Source organism: Cyprinodon variegatus, unplaced genomic scaffold (genome assembly GCF_000732505.1).
Source record: "Cyprinodon variegatus isolate N-32 unplaced genomic scaffold, C_variegatus-1.0 Scaffold219, whole genome shotgun sequence".
Taxonomy (NCBI): domain Eukaryota; kingdom Metazoa; phylum Chordata; class Actinopteri; order Cyprinodontiformes; family Cyprinodontidae; genus Cyprinodon; species Cyprinodon variegatus.
In genome coordinates this window covers 277,441-301,629 of record NW_015150672.1, presented here as the reverse complement: position 1 = coordinate 301,629, position 24,189 = coordinate 277,441, and the positions used below count along the sequence as shown (strand labels likewise).

General features: G+C 36.6%; 1 protein-coding gene across 1 annotated transcript in view; it reads left to right on the top strand.

The window, feature by feature from the left end:
• The window catches only part of LOC107088463 (synapse differentiation-inducing gene protein 1-like), a 53,127-nt gene extending 31,770 nt beyond the window's left edge, over window positions 1-21,357 (top strand). The window contains exons 3-4 of the mRNA XM_015380645.1: window positions 4,201-4,338; window positions 16,083-21,357. Of these exons, the coding sequence (XP_015236131.1) occupies window positions 4,201-4,338; window positions 16,083-16,241 (297 nt within the window). The 3' untranslated portion in view covers window positions 16,242-21,357. The remainder of the gene's footprint in view (window positions 1-4,200; window positions 4,339-16,082) is intronic.
• Window positions 21,358-24,189: the final 2,832 nt, after the last annotated feature.

Genomic DNA, 24,189 nt, shown 5'->3' with positions numbered 1-24,189 from the left:
CTTTCACTGGATATGGAAGCAGTGCAGCTGATCGCAGCAACTGTTCCATCGGGTGCTCTGAGATGCATTTCTGAAGCATTAAAGTGCGCCAGTTTTTGCTTTTTAAGTAGATGTGGCTACTCTATTTTGGATGCACTCAAGAGCAGGTTGGTCAGGCAGGGAGCAAGATATTGAGAAGCAAAGTGGATTTATTTTATATTTTATTTTCATACAGTTAATTAATACTCATAATACAGTATATATGAGCACTGAATTAGAAAGATATCAAAAAAACAAAATAGAAAACAGATAAGGTGATTAGATAAAAAGCAAGCACATTGGAAACAACTGAAAGTATGGCCAAATAACCATTTTACTGGCTTACCTGACTGATCTTCTCTAGATCAGTCAGGTTTCTGGGCTGTCACTAAGAAACACAGAGTTTGAGCTTCCTCCAAAGATTCTCTATTGGGTTTAGGTCTTTACACTGGCTAGAGCTCGCCAGAATCTTGATATGCTTCTTAAAGAGCCATTCCTTGGTTATGCTGGCTGTATGCTTCGGGTCATTGTCATGTTGGAAGACCCAGCCTCGACCCATCTTAAATGCTCTAACTGAGAGAAGGAGGTTCTTCCCCGGAATCTCGCAACACATGGCCCTGGTCCTCCTCGCCTTGGTGTGAATAAATATGAAACTAAAAACTGTTGCGGAGGAAATCCGGCGCAAAAAACCCCCAAAAATACTTGCAATAAATACACAAACATGAAAAAAGCACTTGATGCTTTCAAACATAAAAAAAAATGTATAACAGAAAATAAATTAGTTAAAAATAAGTTATTTTAAAAGCAAGAAGAAAAGTAGAATTAAAAGTGGAAGTTAAAATTTATAATTTTAAATGAATAATTGATCAATTGTTGAAGAAATATCAAATTTATATCATTTTATCATATTTAATGGCACACAAATTCATATTAGCTACTTCTTCAAGAAATGTTATGTTATTAAGTACTTTATTTATTTCTGTGTGTATCTTTAATCATGGCAGGATTGGTCCTCCAGGGCAGTCACCTTGTCCCGTGTGCTGAAAAACACCACATGTGCTATCACCCCCTTGCTTCCCAGTAGGGATGGTGTTCTTGGGATTGTTCTCATCATTCTGCTTCCTCAAAACATGCTTAGTGGAATTATGACAAAAAAATTCAATTTTTGTCTCATCTGACCACATGACTTTCTCCCATGACTAATCTGGATCATTGGCAAACTTATGATGGGCCTTGACATGTGCTGGTTTCAGACCATGACGTCTTAATGTATTACCAACAGTAACCTTGGAAACGGTGGTCCCAGCGCTTTCCAGGTCATTGACCAGCTCCTCCCATGTAGTTCTGGGCTGATTGCCTGGAATGAGCTTCAAAAAAACACTTAAAACAGAGGATCTTTGCATCAGCAGCAGAGCTTGAACCAATATGTTTTTTGAAGCCTACAGCTACAATTCTTAAGGTTTTGTTTATATTTTAGTTATTTATTGGTTTTTACTGTGTTGTTTTTATGATTATAATGTTATTCTTATTTATTATAAATTGCACAGTTGTAAATGGTTGTAATGAAAATGTCTTTAACTTCCTGTACTGACATTACTGTAAATAAGAATTTGTAATTAATTACTTAACAATTCAAATAAAGGCTAAATAAGCAGATTAAAATAAATCGGAATGAGCTGCAAAGACACCGTTTGGGTGACAATTAACAGGACAGGATAAATGGGACCAAATGTCAGCATTTATGCCATATAATCAGAAAGACAAATAAAAATCACACCAAACAATCACCGTTGCCATGGTAAAAATGGTCGTGGCAGCAGCCTGCTTTGGGTATTAGCTTCTTTGGCAGTTACATGAACTGTTTAGAGTTTATTACTTAAATCAAGATAAGTAATTGTAGCAAAAGCTTGAAATTGCTAACAACACTGAACCTGAGCTTGACATACTCTGAAAATGAGTAGCCTTTAGGATACATCTCTACAAATTCTTTAGATAACATCATACAAAACAGAAAAGAATGAGCCTAATGAAATTACCCAAACACGTCTGTCCTCAAAGGCTCTATAATGTAGACTCCCTTACTTAGACCATAAATGCTGGTTACTTTTTATCCCATGTTTCCCTTTTTCATTTTATCTAATTTCATTATCCAATAGTTTATGAGGCTACTTTGTCTCAATAACCTTGACATTTTTTTGTCATTTATTTTCAACCTTCCATCCTCTTGCTGCATCAGCCGTCAAACAGGATAATGTAGGAAGAATGCAGCTTAAAGTCTCATATAGAAACGGTGACCTCAATCTGCAATTTCCTTTCATTACCACAACCACTGAAAATAAATCGGGTTTTGGACTTGCCTTTGATGATAGGTTTATGTGTGAGTAAATTAAAAGATGTCATGGTCATTGTATATGGCTCTGTAGATGGTGGCACATACTGATAATGTCTGCTCAGGATGAAGTTTGAGCATCTGCAATCTCCTAAAAAGAGGTGGTGATTTCTTTTTTTTCTTTTGCTGGAAGCACTGCAGCTCTATGTGAGGAATATTGTGTGGAGCGTGAAATAGTTTCATAAAGCTTTAGGGTTCGAGGTGTTTGATTTATAAGTATTTCACATCTGAAATGGAGGATACTTTCAAGCGTATCCTTTTTTGATACCATCTGTTGTTTAGAAGCCAAAATGTGGGATTCTGCATATATCAAAACTAATGGAAACCTAATGGGCCATCACAAAAAGTCCATGAATATGAGCTGTGACATTTTACGGAAGCAAACAATCCCAAAAACAGTGACATGTTTTGTTTCTCATTACACAAATGACTTTTCAAGGAATGGAGATTCTTCCTTCACTCAGTCGGCTTGAAAATTACTTCTACCTATTCACACATTATTATAATGCAAAAGACAAGACCATCTGTCACTTCTTACAGTCAAATCTGGTAGTTTTTCCACCCACCTACCTAGATATTAACCATATATTCCAAATACATTTATCTGTAATATGTCTTTCCACAAAAAAACTAAGAATTTGATATTTGGAACTTTTATCATAATGTGCTGCATATTGGTTGGTAATGAGGGCAATTTGTCTATTTGTCTGTTCTTAGGAAATGGTTACAGTACCTTTCAAATATGATGAAAAACCCTAAATCTTTTCATACCTTTTAAAATGACACCTACGACATTTCATGTATTTTATAGACATTTTTGACATTTCAAAATATACACCAACCCAAAGCAGAGCATAATATTGATATGAAAGAAAAAGCAACATCTTGCTTTTTTTTTTTTTGTTACTTATATTAAAGCAAGCCCTTCACTCTGATGCCCCCAGATAAAATCTAGTAAGACCAATAGCCTTTGGGAGGTGCTTAATAAGTTACTACTCCCAATTAATTTTGTAGAATCACGTTTCATTACAGTTAACTTTAAAGATCAAGATTTATATTGAGATGAAATAAAGCACTGTCATTCTGTTAACTATTTAAAACAGTTGGTTATCCAGGATTTTATTTAGCGTAACAGAGTAGAGAGTTTAACATAAATGCATAACATGCTTTTCACAATATTTCTTCCATCTCACAATTATGTAATAACTTTGTAGCTATATCAGCAAAATATGCAAGTTAAACAGATACTTTTACAAGGCAGCATTATTTAGCTTTAAGAGCTAGAGAAATTCTGCAAATCTGAAGCACTTCGTGGTGGAGACATTTGTAGACCTAGGCAGCTTCCACTAAAATTCAGCACTCCAAAAAGGAGAAAGAAAAAAATGTTTCCCTTTGTTTAATTTTTTACAAGATGCAAACTGCTGTTGCAAACTTTTTAATCCTACTTAATTATTAGCCATAAATATAGGGACAGGTTAATTCCTTTAAGATTCTGGTATAATCTGGTATAATAACCTTGACTTGAAGGCTTTGGTTTGACGGCCCTATTATATTTAAATGAGCAAGTTTTACATAATAGTATTTAACATGATATGCTTTTATAGAAAACAGTTATTCCTATTGTAGCTGCAATGATTAAGCCATTGATATTACAGTAAAATGTATATATATATATGTATAGATGTTTACATCTCTTTATTTATTGGCATTTTACTGCTTGTCAGCTTTGAAATTTCTCAATGATTGAATGATACCTAAAATAGAAGTCTGCTATGACCTTGTTCTCTCTACAGACAGACTGCTCCAGTGACAGTGAGAGTGAAGATAACTTCATAGTTGTTCCACCACGAGACCACCTTGGCCTGGCTATATTCTCCATGCTCTGCTGTTTCTGGCCTTTGGGGATAGCAGCCTTTTACTTCTCACAGGGGGTGAGTCCACACACATTTATACACACATACAAGCATGCCTTTATAGTCCGTTACACATGAATGGTGCAGCATCTGTTTGTCAAGGTCCAACATCACATGCTACCAAACGCACAAAAATACACACGTTTTCATACATTTGTCTGCACACATGAACATTCACAGTTATTCTGTGATGTGTGAGTCATTACCAGAAGATTAAGGACCATCACAACCAGTAAAAACCTTGCAGCTGACGGTCCTAATACAAGGCCAATTTTTATTAAGCTAGCCATCAATAACTCAAGGCCAATCTATAAGGTTGATGCTCTGTAAACACGATGAGAGCCTCTTTTAGAGCAAGTACATAAATCACTTTTAAGGCTCTATCTCTGAACACCAAGGAAAGAGGCTTTCAAAATCCTTAGGTGAAAAAGACCCTTTGAACTGTTGCCATTCTCAAGAGCATTAAAGATGAACCCAATTAAAGATGTTTCAAAGTGTAAAAATTGTTGAGGTCTTAGAAACATTAAACAGACTTGTTTTAAGCTTCTTTGCAGCAGTTAAGAGGAAAAAAAACAAGGTAGACAAAGGCACAAACAGAATTTTTGATTTCTTTTTTACATATTTACAGAGCATTTTAACTGTTTCATCTAGTAATTATAATAGCCTTCCTAACTTTTTACCACAAAAAAAATTACAATTAATTTCTTCCCCTCTCAAAAAGTTTCTCCATTTCAGCTTCAGTGGATAACATCTACAGTATTTGGACTTTGAAACCATTGACAAATATCTAGACGTCTTAATTTGGGTTGTTTTGAGTTTTGATTATTTTGTTTGATAGTTTATCTTTATTTATTTTTTTTTTCCTTACTATTATTAATTCTTTACTTTAGAAGTATTGTTTTTTGTCTTGCTTTAATCTTATATTCTGTTATTTAATCTGCCTGATATGTTTGCTGAATTTTGCTAGATATTATCTGCTTTAATTCTACTGATTATTTTATACTGTACTTTCTTTCAGTCATTCTTTCCCTATATTGGTATAGATTTCATTTCAGTCGTATTTCAGTTGTAATTATCCTGTTAATCTAACAGTACCCATCTTGTCCATCTAAGTTCTGTTCCATTTATTTATCTTTAGTTAAATTATCATCTTCTCAACATGTAGCTTCCAAGGGTCCATCTACATTTTATTCCTGAGCAGCAACACATAACAATAGGTGTTATCTTGTGTGCAATCTGCAGTAGAACCCACAATGTACTGTAGATGTGAATATGGGACTTTTTTTATCTATTGAAAATAGAGTGAGTTTGCTTTCTAATTGCATTTAAATAATAACGCATGCGGTTATCTGTCTGTGGTCGTTACACAACGGCAACAGCAGGGGGCCCAAAATTTTGGTGGCAGGTGTCTTCTAATAATCGCAACAGGGAAAGACTGACTTCAGATCATCTGGACCGAGTATACGGTCCTCTGACACGGTCCTCTGACACGGTTAATCACAGCCACTTTAGTCGGTTGGAGGGGTTCCACCCAGCATGCCGCAGATGGTCCTTGAAGCGTCCCAGAAGCTTGAGGCTTTAACTCCATGTAAGTCTGGAGCAGACTGGACTATCAGGCAGGAAGTAGGTTATTAAGAAGCAAATTGGATCTGGTGGAGTTTCAAAATTAAATGCTACATGTGAAGACCGTCGCATTTTACTCTGAAACACTACCTGGGACCATTACATGTTCATTTGGAAGGTGGAAAAACACAGTATTTTATACGACATGACTCATTTGTTTTTTAAATATAAAACAAAAAAGAATGATCGGATGACGGAATGATGTGAATCGTCGGCCTTCTTTCTGTCATAAGAGAATTCTACCAATGAGCTTCCACAGCCACAGGCGGAAAGGAAAGGTGACCAGATAAAGAGCAAGTCCACCTGCTCTGAAGCGCTCTGCTCTGAAACGCTCGGGTCTGGAATAGGGGGCTTGGCAAAAACTGCAGCATGTGTGCTCTGCGGAGGCTCTGAGGATGCTCCGCAGTGCTTACAAATTCAGGGGAACCTCTGGCTTAGGGAGAAAAAAATGGAGTGAGATGGTGATTGTCCTTAGCAAAGAGGGTCAGAAGAGCCAGAGTTATGGTGCTAATTTCATGATAATGGTGGTTAATGAAGCAAAATAATATGAAATGATGCAGAATCCAGTGTTGACTGGTTCAAGAGAATGATGCGTCATTGAGGCTTTGCAGTACGTCACAAAAGCAGCCTTGCCAAGGCCATCCTTGAAGACTTTGGAGAGAAGCTGCTGTGTTTTAGAAAAACGTGATTGGTTTGGGAAGAAAAACACTCATATCCCCTCGATCAGATGGGAAATGCTGACCAAACCCCCATTTTTTGGCATTATAAACCAATTATAAAATATCTACAATTTGAGGTGACAGGTGAGAGGTTATCGTGTTCTTTTGAAGTCAACAGGAAATGAAAAGAGTCGGGTCAACATGATGTTGTCTGTCAGATGGGACAGACAAAATAGAAACAAACTGCTCTCAGAAAAATGAGAAACATAGAAAATGTTACCTCTGGTTAATTCTATTGATTAATAACAAACACCTAATATTCCATAACTAAACCACTAGCTGTATTTAGAATTTCAATTACAAAAAGTTTTCCAAATTCATTGACACTTATTATTAAAAGAAACTCCACAGCTACTTTGGCTAGTATTGAGTTTCTTTCACTGAGCAGTAACTGAGTAATAAGTAACATTTTTAAGAAAATAATAGTAACTATAACTAGTCACTACTTGCCCAACACTAACAATTGGACATTTAAGATTAAAATGTTTCCACTAATTAGCATCACAGGTATCTACAACCTTGTAATCAGTCAGTGGGCCTATATATAGGGCTACAGGTAGCCACTATATAGGTTACTGTGCGGTTTGGTGACATGGTGTGTACCACACTCAACAGAAAAAACATCAAGACATTTTTTAACAAGCCTGTTAAAGGTAAAGGCTATAAGACCATCTCCAAACAGCTTGATTTTTCTGCGACTACAGTTGTACCAGGGCTGGACGATATTACCTATTTGCCAAACTATATATTTCAATGCTTCTGGGGAAATGTCCTATGGACAGATGAGACCACAACTGAGCTTTTTGCCAAGGCACATCAGCTCTATGTTCATAGAGGGAAAATGAAGCAAAGAACATTGTCACATTCCTTCATCCAACAAAGGGTGCCTTGAGTCTCTGCAGGGTACAATTAAATCTCACAATTCAAGATTAAGGGATTATGGAAGGAATTGTGCATCCCAGTGTCAGAAAGCTTGGTTTCAGTCACAGGTTATGGATCTTTAACATGATAATGACCCATAATACAACTAAAGACACTCAGGAATGCCTAAGAGGAAAACATTGGACTATTCTGAAATAGCCTTCTATGAGCCCTAACATCTTAATGAGCATCTTTGAAAGGAGCTAAACCAGGCCATCTGTAAAGGCCCCATTACAACCTAAGACAACTGGAGCAGTTTGCTCATGAGGAGAGGACCAAAATACCTGCTGAGAGTAGCAGAAGGCTTAGCAATCATTTCCTTGCAGAGATTGCCTGAAAAGGTTTTGCAGCAGAATATTCGGTTAAAGGTGCCATCATTTTTGTCCATGCCTGCTTTTTTGGTTTATGTTTTTTTTTTTTTTACATCATTTTGTTGAAGCATGGTTGAAAAGTAATGTTTGACTTTCATTAGTTGTTTTTTTATAGAATTTGTATTTATTGTTACTTTTGTCAGATTCAACTTATTTCTGTGACCATTGTGGGTTTTTCTTTCAATACACGAGGGGCACCAACAATTTTGGCCACATTCGTATATTAATCACCTTTGCATGTACAGTACAAGAAAAGATGTCCTCTGCATTTAACTTATCCCTTAACAGGCAGTAAGTAACTTGCAGCTGCAGGCAAGGATTCTTGGTGTTGCTCAGGGACCTATGGTGAAGGTCTGATTTTATTAAACTTTGTTTTCTTCTTTCAGCTTTTTCTGCATCTTTACATGATCAAATGATCTCTTAGCCAATATATATTTTACAAATAAAGATCTTAAAATTGACTGTGAACAACAATATTTCTCCCAGCGTTATTTATAAATTTTATGTTCCTCTTAAAACAAGTACACATATGTGACCTCACAGCATCTGAGTTTTAACCATTAAGATTAGCAAAATGCTTCCTTCCTTTCTCATGGTTTGCAGGAAACAGATCCAATGATGCCACGTTAAATAGAGAGGACAAAGTCCAGTTGCTGTCTTGCCACTAACCAATTCTTTCCCATGCACCAGCAGGCGTAATACATTTAAGGGATATCATTAGCAAACCCACATGCACACAAAAGCCAATTTAAAACCAGGCACTGTACCCACACATTTGCTATAGATTGACAGCAGTTTTACTAAATTGCCTTAGATGATAAAGTTTAAACATTTAACCATCTTATCTTCGGAGGCAACGGCTTCAAGTCAGTCAGTGAATTATCTTGTCAGGAGCTAATTTGATTCCTTCTAAGTAATTATGAGAACATCGTGGCAGCCTTAAAGTACAAGGTTTTTCTTTTCTGCCAGTCTCCTGCTTTAGAAGGTGTATCTCAAGGAGCCGTCATGAAAAAGAACATAGGGGGAGTTTTAAATTAGTTTATGTCATACCTGAGTATTTTCCTTCACTGTCTTCATTTCATCCCTTTTTTCAGGAAGTAAAACAAATGAAAAATGTTTTATTTAGGTCTATATGACTGTGTTTAATTTTTTTAGATGAATATATGCATATATGGTCCTATAAAGAGGTTGCAGTCTGGGGGTTTTAGGTTGAATTTTGTGTTGAACAATATCGATTTAAGAACTAATTTTTTACAGTATTAAAAAAGATAGCATCCTGCTGACATATATATATATATATATATATATATATATATATATATATATATATATATATATATATATATATATATATATATATATATATATCACTGTGATTGTTTTTTTTTTGGTTTTTTTATTCAGGCAGCAAACTAAATTCAGGATCCTCTGTTTTTTTTAGCCACAAACCAATAAGGTAACCCTAACTTTAAAACTGAGATACGTAAAATAAAATCTCAATTGTTTTATGTCATATTTAGAAACAGAAAAGTCATGGAAGAACTAAGGATAAGCGAGCAGCTGTTTCTTTTTTTAGAGTTAATATTCCATATCTGTGTTTTTCTGTTAATAATAATAGTAATGGAAAAAGCTAAGGAGTGTGAAAGATATTAGAGGTTGCAGATCCACCCCACCTTTTCCATCAGAACATTGACAAACAAACCTGTTAGCGACTGTAATGGTCTGTAGATGGTCGATCAATAGTGGTGCTGCTCTTCTAGAAGGTCATGTTTAGTCAAATAGAGAGCTTCTGGAGAGAAATTGAGTCACAGCAGCAGCTAATAAACAAACACAAAAAGGATGTGCTTTTAAACACATCTCTTATATTGGGAAACTGTTGTTTAAAAAAATTAAAAAAAAAGTTAAATCCATTGTAATGCTTTTATTAATCCAGGATTTGTTTTAAAAGAAAAAAAGGCCCAAACACAACAACTGATAATGACTAAACTACCCTACTTACCTGACATTTTTTGACTTCAGATTATGAAGTAGTATTAAGTCTAAATTAATCTGACACTAATTAGGTGGGGTTTGTGTTTGCTGCAGATAAATTTCTTTCTCAGCTCTGATTCAGCTGTGGTTGAATGTGTGGGGCTGAGGGACAGCACTGATTCCTCTCACGATTATGCAAATATAACACCCCTGAAATTAGATTATGGCATACAACTCATCACAATGAATAAAAATGAATTGACTAATTATTGTTGAGCGGTTAAAGTGTGTCTGTGTTAAGGGAAGTTAAGAAACAATTAATTTTAGAGACAGAGACCTTCTTCTTTTTGTGTTATTTGGTTGAAAAACCTGGTAACCTTCCTGCACTGACTTTTGACAGCACAAAACTGAGCCTCCATACATCCAAGAATGAGATGTTATCTTTTTTTCTATGACACCCCATTTCAGTTATTTTGTCAAGGTTGCAGAGATAAAGCTCTAAAAGCCTCTAACCATTTTACTCTCAAGGGTATCCTCTGAGTTGCATTGACATGCACTGGTTGCTCACAGCTTTAATCTTATAAATCCATGAGAGAGCAGTTCTCCATTTAACTATCATCTTTACTTAAAGAGAGAGACCAAACATGCGCGATCTCATGACAACAGATACACCCTTTAGATTTCACACATTAGATGAAACAAGAGGTATGTCTCCTTTACCCTAGAATAGTAGAAGGAACAATTTGCTATTTTTTTTGTTCTTTTGCTTCATTTTACAAGAGTAAGAAAAATAATATATTTCTCTTTCAGTTGTTTGCCTTTTTGTTTTGTTTTTTGTTTGTTTTTTATTTATAAGCTGTTACTCTTAGCTAAAATCTGTTTGATATTCAACTAAATCTCATATGAGAGATTCCTTAAAGGTATAGTGGAGAATTTTCTTTTTCCAGGCGGATCATAAAGATAAGTGATCCTCCTAATTGTCAACCATTCTGGTTAACAATTAATAGGCGTTTAATAGGCGTTCCCTCTCGGGAGCTGGTACAGGGTTGAGCATGTGCTTCTTTTTTTTTTAGTGGAGAGGGTGGGTCTTTTCAAAAATTTGCAAAAATTCTCCACTATACCTTTAAAGGTATGTAGGACGATCTTTTATTCGGGCAATCATTTAAATAAGTGGTCCTCCTAACTGTCAATCATTCTGGTTATATGTTTACGTAAGGCCGTCCTACGTGTTTATTCCGTTAGGTATGTTTTCTGCGCATGCACACTTTCAGGCGTATATTTGGGAAGGGCTACAGTTTCAGACAGTCAACGAAGCTCACCTTTCTCACCGCGGTTCTTTGAAAATGGCCGAGGGTCATTAGAGAAAAAGTGTCTATGAAGTGTTTGAGAAGAAAAAAAAAAGGCCTCAGAAGAGGCAGATATATCCAGGAATGCTCTGCGTGGAGAGAAATATGGGATTTGCAGTCACAGCAGCCCGCTATCACTATAGGCTGTTTCTAACCGACCGCAGCGACTAATAACAAAGATAGCGCAGGCACCACGCAGTGGAGGAGGAGGAGTTACGTGACCAATGGGGATCATCTGTCAGAATGGTCAGTAACTGACTTCAATATAAAGTCCCCACTCTATATAGTTATTGAGAGATTTAGGGGTTAGGGCGGACGTTTGGGCACAGTAAGCTTGTGTGAGCGTTACAAACAGCAACTTTTAAAAAGAGAATGCACAAGGAGAAATTGGCTCATGCTTGTTCTCACATCCGTTTAATTCTCTCTCTTGGGAGTTGTGCATGTGCATTTTTTAGTCTTTTAAAAAATTCGCAAAAATCCTCCTCAATACCTTTAATGTTTAAGATACGATTGGGACACAGTGAAAAAACACACCATCACCTACCTGAAAGTGATACAGTATAAATGTAGTTTTGTATATTTTATTATTTAATGATATTTGGTGCAGTTGTTACATAAATATTTAAAAACTGAAAACAGTTTTGGACACCAGCAACTTGTATTTTCTTTTATTGTGAAGGCATACGAAATTAGTTTGCTGTTGAAAACATGGTAGTGTAAAATAGAAAACCGTGCAAGTCAAAAATGTCCTATTCCTCAAATAAAACTGACAAGAGGTACAGATCCAATCTCATACCTGGTCAGTGTGAAACAGAGAATGTATTTTGCCAATATCCTGTAAATATTTTAGATAAAGGAGCCATAAAAAGATTATATAGGGTGTTTGATTATATAGGTTGACTAAGATTGGTTGGGCTGAAAATGGCATATTTGCTGTTCTATGCACCCTAACGCAAGCCTGGTTAAAGCCCTAGAATGAAACTACAGGTTTTCTTCCTTTTAGTGTATGCTCATTAATATTTAAATGAGCTGTGCGCTGATTGGTTGGTTTTCAATGAGCGAAGCTGCTGAGCAAAGATGCATCATAGCAACAAGCACTCACTTACTGAAACATCGAAATTGTTGATATAGTAGGGTGACCAGACGTCCTCTTTTTCCCGGACATGCCCTACTTTTCATAGCTAAAAAATTACCAGGGGGAATTTCAAATTCGTACAGGATTTTGGTCGACTACAGTGCAGCAAGTAGTCGAGACACACCGGGCACTCGAACTTAGCCGTCAGCTCCGGGGCTAGTCTGGGAACCCCGGCGGACAGGGGCAGGGAGCCAGCGGGGGATGAAGTGCACAAACCCAACCTGGTGACGGCAGCCTGGACGCCAGCGGCCCCGTGCTTCCCCCCGCTTGCCTAACCGGCCCCCAGCCCCCCTCCTCCGGCTGAGGACAGGCGGCTCATGGCTCTCTGCTGAGGTCCGGTCCAGTCAGCAGCCCAACAGTCAACACTTCATACCCCCCCGCCCAGGAGCATGACAAAAGTACAGGCCACAACCAAATAAGGCAACATCCCCGAGTTTACTTCAACTCGGGGCTTCATTTGGATTTGCCTGTTTTATGGTGGAAGTTTAGAATTGTGAGATTTGCAGAGAAAGGAGGTGTCGACGAGGTTTGAACTTCTCTGTACGTCCATTTCATCCACTGAACTATTGTTATTCATCTATAAAAATTTAAATTCAGTTTTGCATTCTATGGCCCCTTTAAAATATGTATTTTCATCCAAAAGACTCAGAATATAAAGTACACTGTGAATGCCAGTAAATTATTAGATTGTTTTCCTTCTGTCTACAATGTTTACTGCTCTTGGCTGACTGATAAGCTGCTAGGAGTCATATTTGCTGCACTGCAGACTTTGTATACTTCCCTGAGACTGGTGTTAGTTGAATAATAATACAAAGTCACCTACATTTTTTCACAAGGCATTATTTCCTTTTTCTGTTGTCATTTAGATATAAGATCACATCTAATCGTACAATATTGTATTGCATTTTAGTATACACTGCCCAAATAAATGGAACATGTAAACAACACAATATAACTTCAATCAAATCAAACTTCTGTCAAATCAAACTGTGCACTTAGGAAGCAACTCTGATTGCCATTCGATTACACATGCTGTTGTGTAAATGGAATAGACAACGGATGGAAATTATCAGCAATTAACAAGACACTATCAATAAAGGAGTGGTTCTGCAGATGGGGACCACATAATTCTTAGTACCTTTTTGCTTTCTGGCTGATGTTTTGGTCACCTTTGAATGTTGGTGATGCCTCACACTTGTGGTAGCATGAGACAGACTCTACAACCCACACAAGTGGCTCAGATGGTGAAACTCATCCATGATGGAACATCAATGCGTGCTCTGGCAAGAAGGTTTGCTGTGTCAGTCAGCATAGTGTTCAAAGGCTGGAGGCGCTACCAGGAGACAGGCCAGTACATTAGGAGAGGTATAGGAGATCGTAGGAGGGCAACAACCCAGCAGCAGGACCACTACCTCCGCCTTTGAGAAAAGAGGAACAGGAGGAGCAGCCAGAGCCCTTGAACATGACCACCAGCAGACCACAAATGTATATGTGTCTGCAGAAATGGTTAAAAACTGACTTCTGAAGGATAGTATGAGGGCCCGACATCCGCAGATGAGGATTGTGCTCATAGCCCATCACCATCCAGGATGCCTAGAATTTGCCAGAGAACAATAGGATTGGCAAATTCACCAATGGCACACTATGCTCTTCACAGATGAATGTAGGTTTACACTGAGCACATGTGACAGACGTGACAGTCTTAAGACACTGTAGAGAGTGATCTGCTCCCTGCAACATCCTTCACAATAACCGGTTTGGCAGCGGGGGGTAATGGTGTGGGGCCGCATTTCTTTGCAGGGCCGCACACCCCTCCATGTGCTCAACAGAGGTAGCATTACTATTTTGTGGGACTTTCTTTTCAGCACATTCAGCTTTTTACAGAACAAAGTATTTAATGAGAATATTTTATTCATTTAGATCTAGGATGTGTTATTTGAGTTTTCCTTTTTGAGCAGTGCATAATATTTTATAAATGTTCACATTATATATTATAATATTTCCTTAAATAAACGATACATTAGACTCAATTTTGGTTGTGGACATCACTGAGTCAGATGGTTAACAGCATATTCAGATGTGGATGATATTATTGTGCATTTAACCATATTAAGATGAAGTTGGTTGGTACTGAATTATATAACAATGAATCATACGTATTGTATTATATTGTGTTTTTTTCTTTTTCATTAAATCAAAACGATTTGGAGTGAATTATATTAATTGTACTAGATGATTAACAGTGTATAAAGATACTTAACACTCAGTTATGCTTGAGCCATGTCCTTTTCCATGCAGAACATGAGCTTCTGTAGCCTAATAGTCCTTGGGGCTTTTCCACTTGTGCCTAATATTCTGGCCATCTCCATCAGGTACAGTACAGATCACAAGCTTACAACATCCCCCTGCAACACCTTTTCAACTTTTCAAAGCCCTGTTGTGTCATCCAAGAGTGACAGTAATTTCTTCCCAAAGGATTCTCACAGTCGGTTGATTGTGGTGACATCTATGAGCTAAATTGGCCAAGTCCCTCTTGAAAACGATATTTTAATCTTAATGAGTTTTTTTGTTTGTTTGTTTTTTTAACCTGGTTTAATAAAATCACATAACATATCAAATCATATGATTAAGTATGGTGTCATTTCTTTAGTGTAATCAGTGATTTAGTTTGGTTGGGGTCCTTAAGGTGTTATAGGTAGCATTGTATTTAGACTCCTAATGTATTGTATCAACGACAAAGAGAAACCCACCTCCTCCAACATCGTAGTGTAAAACACTAAACAGACAAAGTTCCTTCCCATCCTAAAACAAAAAAAAAATAAAAGTCCCATTACACAAGAACTGGCCAACAATGACTGATACCAAGGCCAGTCACAACTCACTCCTACACATCTCACATTGTTGTGAAAATGAAGTCAAACAACCAATGAAGGTCATTTGCATTCTTACATCGTACAGTTTAATTGGCTTCACTTCCACAGTATAGTTTGATTCATACATTAAAACACAGACAGTAAACTATGGCTGTTGTAGCAACAGAATGCACTCCTCACCTTGCAGAATCCAATCAGCTTAGGACAACAGACGCATAAATATGTGTCAACACTGTAATTAAACAGAACAGAATTAATTTAGCAAAGAACAGTTTTGTTGAAAAAGACAAAACAATTTAAAAGGAGAATGAAACAAGATAATAGAGTAATTCCTCTTTCCTTCATTATGTCAATTCTAAAAAAAAACACCCAATTACTCTGAATAAAAACACATGAAACATTAGATGACTAAATTAATTTGGCCGTCCCAAGGCATTTCAGGGTAGTTACTGTTTTTTTCCAGAGAATTTTGTTAGAGTAAAAAAATATTCACCAGAAAGAGGATCTGCATTTGGACAAACTGCAATAACAAAATGACCTGCTGTCTTAACTGGGACAAATTAAAGGGTACTGCAACTGAAAAAAAATGCAACAAGAAAAGATTGTGAGAAAAAAACTTTCAACTAATTTATTTTCATGTCATTATTTTTCATAATGACATGAAAAACACATTACCTGTAATAATACACCATTTCTTTTATCCAAATATATTTTTATTTGTTCATTTATTTATTTCTTCTTTAGTCCACAGGAAACAAAATCTCAACCTCTAAATCTGCTTTCCTTCAATTTCTCTTTTCCAGACCACCAAGGCGGTGAACAAAGGAGATTTCCCGCTGGCCAACATCGCCTCCCGGAGGGCTTTGTTCCTTGCTGCCCTCGCCATCACTATAGGCACCGGTGTTTATGTAGGCGTGGTGGTAGCTCTCATTGCCTACCTCTCTAAACCAGGACACATATAGCAGAAGCACCCTCCTTTTCTCTATCTCCTGGGAGCCTGGAAGGAGAACAAACCCCCTTTGGGAGGCAGAGTTGAAACTTGCAGACTTTAAGGAAACTTTTATGGGGATGTAAAGTTTTTTTCCCCTTTTCCCCATCCACCTCTCCTGCCCTTTCTTCCAAAATACCCTCTGGTAGCCAAGATTAGCCACAGTGACTGGAGACGGGTCAAGGTTGAGGACAAGAAAAGGGAGACAGGAGAAAGAAACCGGACTGACTCCAAGAATGTAATGGATTAACTTCAAATAAGGCGAATTTGCATTTGATGGACTTTTTGTTGGCTTGATCAATCTTTGACTGAATTTCACCTCCAAAGTCTCCTAAACTGATCTGTGAAGAGAGAAAAGAACAAAATAATTAAGTGAAATCACTTAACTGACTATAAACGTTAAAATGATGTGTAAAATATCACCTCTCTATGAATTACAACTAATATTGTGTCCCAGCTTCTCTTAACAGTTTTCATTCTGTTGTGCCAGTTGTGATCTTTGAATCACCATTCAAGCAATTGATATTTGTACTGACCTGACTCCCTTACAAGAAAGTAATAAAATTAAATATAAATACATACAAAGTTGTTATAATGCTGAGAGAGAACCTTTGACTTGTCTTTTCTTTTTGTGAGGTTATAACCACAAACTTCATTGTATTTTATTGGGATTTAATGTGGTAGATCAACACAAAGTAGATGTGACCATATGTTTATGGTCATTGTCCTGTTATAAGGTGTTATTTTGCATCAACTTTAAATGTTTTACGTCCTCAGTTTAGTCCAGGATTGACTTGTATTCAACTTTATCCCCAGACTATCGCACTACTAACATTGTTTTAGATATAAATGTATACGATAAGTCTGTTGGTCGGTTACTTGTCCCAACATGACAAAGTGAAACCGACTACATTCTACACTAGGTCAAAGCGTGACCAAGTCTGAAGCCGCCTCATGTGGGGTCTCTGCACATTGGTGAACGATGCCTCCCCAACCCCTTAAGATGCAGGCACCAAACAAAGAAGAACGTCCATAGGGTTTGGTGTTAGGTTTTTTTTTTTTTTTTTTTTTTTACAATATATATTTGTAAACGCTGTTCATTTTTTTGTTGGTCCTCTGTCAGAACACACAAACACCTTTTTTCTCTCCTCTGAATTCATTGGGCCTCATGCAAGAACCGTTTGTACAAACAAATTAGTTTGTACAATTTAAGATAAATTGCCACATTCACCATTTTTCTGCTATTTCTAATGTTCGCTCAGGTATGAACACTTTTTACAGGCTCTAGACTTGATGTAGGAGTCTTGCACAATCAATCAGCTATTATCCAAACCAAGTTTTTCATTAAATGACCAAATTTGTTTTTACTTAGAAGAAATGTTCCATTTTATTAGGTTACATCATTACACATTATTCAACTCTGCAATAATAAATTACTATTTTATTCACTGATGACAGAACTATCGGTCACTAAACCTGCGGCTGAAATGTCGGTATCCAAGGGACACTGGTTTAATTCTTTTTATTCTCATTAAAAGAAAGTGCAGTCAGCTCTATGTAGGAACGAGCTACTATTGAAATAACATGTGGAACAGAAAATGGATGAAAACTTAAGAATAAAGATCAGCAACTTGCTGCTTGAAACTTGTAATGGTAAGACCTGCATTTATTTATGCTATTTATATTTATTTATATTTATATTTCCTTTTTGGATTATTATATATATATTTTTAGTTAAATTTCACTGCATCACAGCTTTGTACATGAAATGTGGAATGTTTGGGTCAGTCTGAATTTGTTTAATTAGCGTATCTCCGTTAACATTTTCCTGTTTATGCATGAAATAGAGAGTGGGAGGAAGAGATGGTAGATGTGGTCTAGAGATGTACAGCACACCTGTGCACCTTTATTAAAGGTGTGGTGTTTGTTAAAGAACTGATATTAAGCATTTGCATCATATGTTCCACCTCTAGCCTCCACTAGTAGTTTTCATTGACAGTTTTTTTAGATCAAATGTTTTTTATTATTTTTTTTATTTTTACTTCTGTACAGTTTAACCACTTTATACACAGCTCATGTGATTGGATCTCTTGGATCCTTGAACCTATAACGTTTTTCAAATGCCATTTCAATGAATGAACACCTTCTGACAAGCGTGCAAAGTTGTAGCCCTCCTACTTATGGCATTATTTGTGAGGTAATTATGCAGATTCGTAGTTCTCATGAATGTGCACTCATTTAAGCTTCTTGTTTATGAGAATCATTTTCTGAAGTTAAGAACGTTTGTTAAATCTGATGTGGCGCATTCATAGAAGTCAACAGTAGGAGAAAAAGTAAGAGAAATTTCCAAAAATATGAAAAAGTTGCTTGAGGCCCAAAGTTTATATCCTACTTCTCCCTTCTTTCTTCTATCTTCTTTATCTGCATGGCAGTGCACCACCCACTGGTACGGCATAAGTATTTCAATGCCTATTATAACTTTGTCAGCTCTAGGCGATTTCATATATACACTTTAATTTTTTTTTCATGCGGATACCTTATTCCACTTTGTGTGGTTGTAGCCATAATCTCTCCTGATCAGATGAACTTCTACCAAATGCTGTTTCCCTTAGCATCTGGTAAAACCCAAATGAGAAAATATATGACTTTCTTTAACATTAGTGTTCTGCCTGTTGCTCTTATAAGGCAAACAAATGTACAAAGTGGAATTTCATTTAGTAACAGATTAATCGTTAAATCATTAAAACATGCCATATACACGTAGAATAGACTCACAGCGGTTATTGATCCAAATTGTTCAAATTACATACAAACATTTTACATTTAGGATTGAAAAAAAAAATGTTGTTGTTAATAAATATGCTTATACTAAATAATGCTTGATCTAAAATTCCTTTAATGGCACAAATTTAACTTCAATTGGTTCAGATTCTGGAGGGAAAAAAATCGTATATTTAGTATTCTGAAGCACCTTTTGCTGTCCCATTATTAATAGTCATATTGAAAAGAAATATAAAGAAAGTAATCGGTTAGCAAAATAACCATTAGTTGCAGGCATAAACTGAATCCAGCGCCTGAGTAATGCATCTCTGCAGCTCCTCCATAGGCCACTATTAGGATCGGTTGTTTGAATTCTCTCCTCTACTTGTATCCCCTTTTAAATACCCTTTCTCTTTGAGGTCTGTAAAGGTCTCTAGAAGCTGTTTGATTTCTAGCAAACCTTTGAACAAATCAAGGAACACTTGTAATAAGCTGGTTGGACTGGTGTTTATTTATGCATATCAGAGAACGATTGCTGAATACAAATGCAATGTACCCCTCTCAGAATTATAGGAAAATTGAATGTATTTATTTTCACTCTGAATTTTTGTGCTGCTTGATGTTGATCACATAATATCCCAATAGAGTTTACTGTTTGTGTTTATAAGGTGACAAAATGTAAAAAACAAATAAAAAGATGAATGTCTATTGATTCAATTCACTGTACACTAAAAACTACTTGAAGATGTTGAGTGATGGTGATTATCTCTAAAAAAGTTTTAGATTGTATTGAACCTCAAAATAATTTTCCCATTGCAAAGGTTTCTCACTGGACGGGGAACAAATCTGCTCATGAAGATATGGCTTTTATGGCTGTCTTCTAAAGTCCCCTCTGGTTTAAAGTAATTTTTAATGATCTCACTTTAAAGCATGTAAGAAGCGCAGATTTGAGCTGTTCAGATGGTCTGAGATTGAGCGCCAATGGTCTCAGCAATGCACAACTGACAGGAATATTATAAATCATGTAGATTATCGTGTTATAAATAATACCTTGCAAAATTCTTCCTGAATAAAAGGTGAAATGCCATCTGACAGTGCTGAATTTTGCTCTAATCTGTTTTTCCGTGCATGAGTCCTGCCCTACCGGCAGTATGCTGCACCGCATGATTGGTTGGACAATATAACTAGTTTCTTTATGTCAGATTCAGAAGAAAATCAAACAGCTGTATAAAAGAAAATCCATTCACAAATTTTGACTCTAAATTCCAATTTTCTGCTGATAAAAGACATTACATAAAGGACATACTGCAGGTCATTTATGAGTGAAACCTAATCCAGGCGTTACCAGTTTCTCCATCATGCTTTGAGTATTTTTTTATAGACTCTCGAATGAATAGAATCTTCACTGACTTGAAATGTAACTCACTGGCATTTTAGGTGATGTTTCTGCATTGTAGCTTAGAAACCAGACATAGTGTTAAAGCCGTAAGGAAGTCACATGCTACACTTTTCTGCACAGGTACAGCATTCTTTGCTCCAGATAATTAGGGTGTAAAGCAAGCTCTGTTTTTGATGGGGACTGTGAATTCTCTGGAGCATAACCCTGAAATAGCACAGCTATATTAATTTCTCTATTAAGCTACTTTAAGTGTTGCTGTTTTCTGCAAAACACTGCAGGTAAATACTCCATGATAAACCATGCTGTATTTTTAACCAAAGCCTGGTTTGAGTAGTTTTTTTATTAAAGCCAAACAGAAATATTTCTTAACTTTAATGTAGATTAATTTTAACAGTTTCCTTTGAATTTTTGTCAGTCCAAGAAAGCATGCTCTCTCTCAGCTTTTAAAACGACTTCCTCCATTGGACCATGAGTTGCCACTGAAACTCTGGAGCCACTGGATGCATTAAAAGCACATGTCACGGTCATCAGTTAAATTAACATTAAATCTATTTTTTCACCTTTGAAACATGCAGTCACTTATGTAAAGTGAAAACACTTTAAATGCATGAATGGTTTTTGTTTTTTTGCCCTTTTTTGTTTTGTTTCATTTTCCTAGTAGAATACAGTATGTTACAATGGTATGTGAACTGCTGTTTTTATCTATTTCATTTATGTTGATGACCTGAATCCATGCAACAAAACCATGCTGCTGAATGCAGTTGTAAATGGCTGAGTGATGGTGTGCTGTTTGTGTTGTGCTTATATGTCACATGAATGTTCTTTTGGTTTTTATGTGAAAGCATCATGTAAATAAATACTGTCAATAAGATGCAAAGGGATTCTCAAATGTACTGAAAAATAAATCTGAATGGAAGGGTGTCCTCTTCTTAAAAGCACAAATGTTTTTCCTTCATTTTCTTTATTGTGGGTTTATAATTTGGATGTAGTGTATATCTTTATCTAAATCTCTCTCCACAGTCAGAGAGAACTGAGTGAAAAGCAGACTGAGTCACAGCGTGTGGGCTGTTCTGCCAGAAAGAGACAGAAACTTGGATCTGAACTAGTCTTAATGATTTATGCAAGGAGTAAAGCTCCCTTTGTGTTTGCCCTGTTCCCGATATGTAAATATATCAGCAGTCAAATTTATCATATAAGCTCCAGGATATTATTTTCTTGCACAACAACCATCTTTTATTATAGTTATTATGAAATTCTTTATATTCAGTGCAATGCCAACAAATAGCACTCAACAGAGATGGCACAGAGGTCTTTCATAAAAACAATGCTCCATCCACATCTTTGTTCAGATAATACATTTTGTTAGTGTTTGGAAACGGATATGTATCTCGAGTAGCAGATCCCTCTCTGAAAAAGGTGTCATTGTCAGAATTTAAATCTATGTCACTTTGCCTCCAGTTTTAGTGTTTTTTTTTTTTTACTTCTTACCTTTTGCTTTTAAATTATATTTTGACCCAACAGCCCAAAATGCCACCAATTAGTTAAGGTATCAAAATAATAATTAATAATCATTATAATTAAACTTTATTGATCTAACATTGGGGAAATTTACCTCTGCATTTAACCCATCCACTTGGGCAATCTCTGGGCTCATTAACAGTAAAAACAAAACAAAAAAAAACGCTGCTTAACAATTAAATTTTATATTTTTATTATCTTTTTATGTCTGATTCTCAATAGTAAAGTTTTTGAAGCTAACTACAATCAAAATGGAAAAAAATAACAATTTAGGGGAAAAAAAATAAATAACAAAAGCCAGAAAATAACCAGACTCCTGGTTTCCTCATGGTAATTTGTTATATTTTTTTATGAAATGTAAAGTATTACATTTATTTTTATTTTGTCTAAGCAGTGTACAAACTTTGCAAAGACTAGGGTTTTATTATCAATTATTTTGAGGTAATAACATAAATCCGTAGAAATGTATTTGCTGTCGGTCCAAACATGAAGACTTGAGAGCTATTTTTTAGCTGAGCGTTATCAGGATATAAAGTCTGAAAAAAATTAGAAGCAGGTGTAAAAAAAGTGCAAGCTCTTCTTGCTATATATAACCCATTTTTATGTCCAATAAATCTTTGGCATTAAAGGCAAAGGCAATGTGTACCATTATTTTCTTTATAGATACTCTGCTTGGGCAAGAAATAGGTAGAATAGATATCTGATTCAACTGCCAATGGTATTTAAATAATAGTTCTGAAATAAATGCTAATGCTCACTGAGCCTGATTGAATGATCCATGCAGAATGTTACTGTCTGCTTAAAAGGGTCATAGAATGATTATATAGGGTATTTGGTGCTGGACCTTATGGTCTCTGAATAGGGTGTGTAACATTGCCTGGGCTGAAAATGGCATATTTGCTGTTCTATGAGCCCTAATCCCTGGTTATAAGCCCCAGATTGAGATGACAGGTTTTCTTCCTTATATGGTATGCTCATGAATATTTAGATGAGTTGTGCACTGATTGGTTGGTTTACAGTGAGCGAAGCTGCTGAGCAAAGATGCATCAGAACAACAAGCACTCACTCACTGAAACATCAAAGGTAGGGTGACCAAACGTCTTCTTTTTCCCCCAGACATGTCCTCATTTTCATACCTAAAAAAATCTCCGTGGGGAATTTCAAAATCATCCTGGATTTTGGTCTACTACACTACAGCACATAGTTGAAACAGGGAGACAGCGGGGGATGGAGCGACCGAACCCGGATGCCTGGACAACGGCGGCCTTGTGAATCATATCTTCTCTGGGTCCAGTCTAGTCAGCAGCCCAGCAGCCACCATGCTTAGAGCAAATGAACAGCTAAGCATCCAACTTTGCAGGGATCTTCTGATAGACAAAAATAATCCATGCATGTCAAGTCTTTGGATCCGTGGGAAGACTGTGAATAATGTCCCCTTTCTCCGTGCAGCCTGGAACACTGCATTTACGCCTGTGGTTCTGGCTCATTTTTAATAGAGAAACGGCCTGCTTTGTAATTCTTGTACAAGTAAACCCAACTGTAGGCTAAACAGCTAAACTGGTGTCTTACATCTACATCTATTCATGTTCTTGGGCCGTGAACCAGTGGGCTGGTCTGTATGTCAGTTTCGGGTCATGACAAAAGTACAGGCCAAAACCAAATAAGGCAATATCCCGAAGTGACATCAATTCGGTGCTTCGTTTGAATTCGCTTTAATGGTGGAAGTTTAGAATTGTGGGATTTGCAGAGAAAGGGGGTGTCGATGGGGTTTCTGTACGTCCATTGCACCCACTGAACTATCGTTATTCATCTCTGACAATGCGAACTCGGTTTTGCATTCTATGACCCCTTTAATTCTTCTTAGCTAGCATCATTAGCTCCAACCTACATCCTTGCCAGCCATATGGTAGCAGCCACTTAGAGAGTCCTCTCTGATTCACATATTAGCCAATAAGCCAATAAGATAAGCTTTGCAATGAGGTATTAAGAGTGTACGGGTGGGCTAAAAAAGTAGTGCTTATTTACCTGCATAAGAAGGGAAAGGAGAGCAGAAATGATCGGATACACACAAACACTGCATAATGAAAACTCTGAAAGCTCAAAATGTAAAATGCAAGTGCTAGAAAGTGAAAGTGCTAGAATGAACATTTTAATTGGGTATGCAATACAAGCTATACAAGGGTTGGACCTAAGGGGTTAAATGTTTTGAGATTTGAATGCAGAAATAAAAAAGAAAATGAGTTTA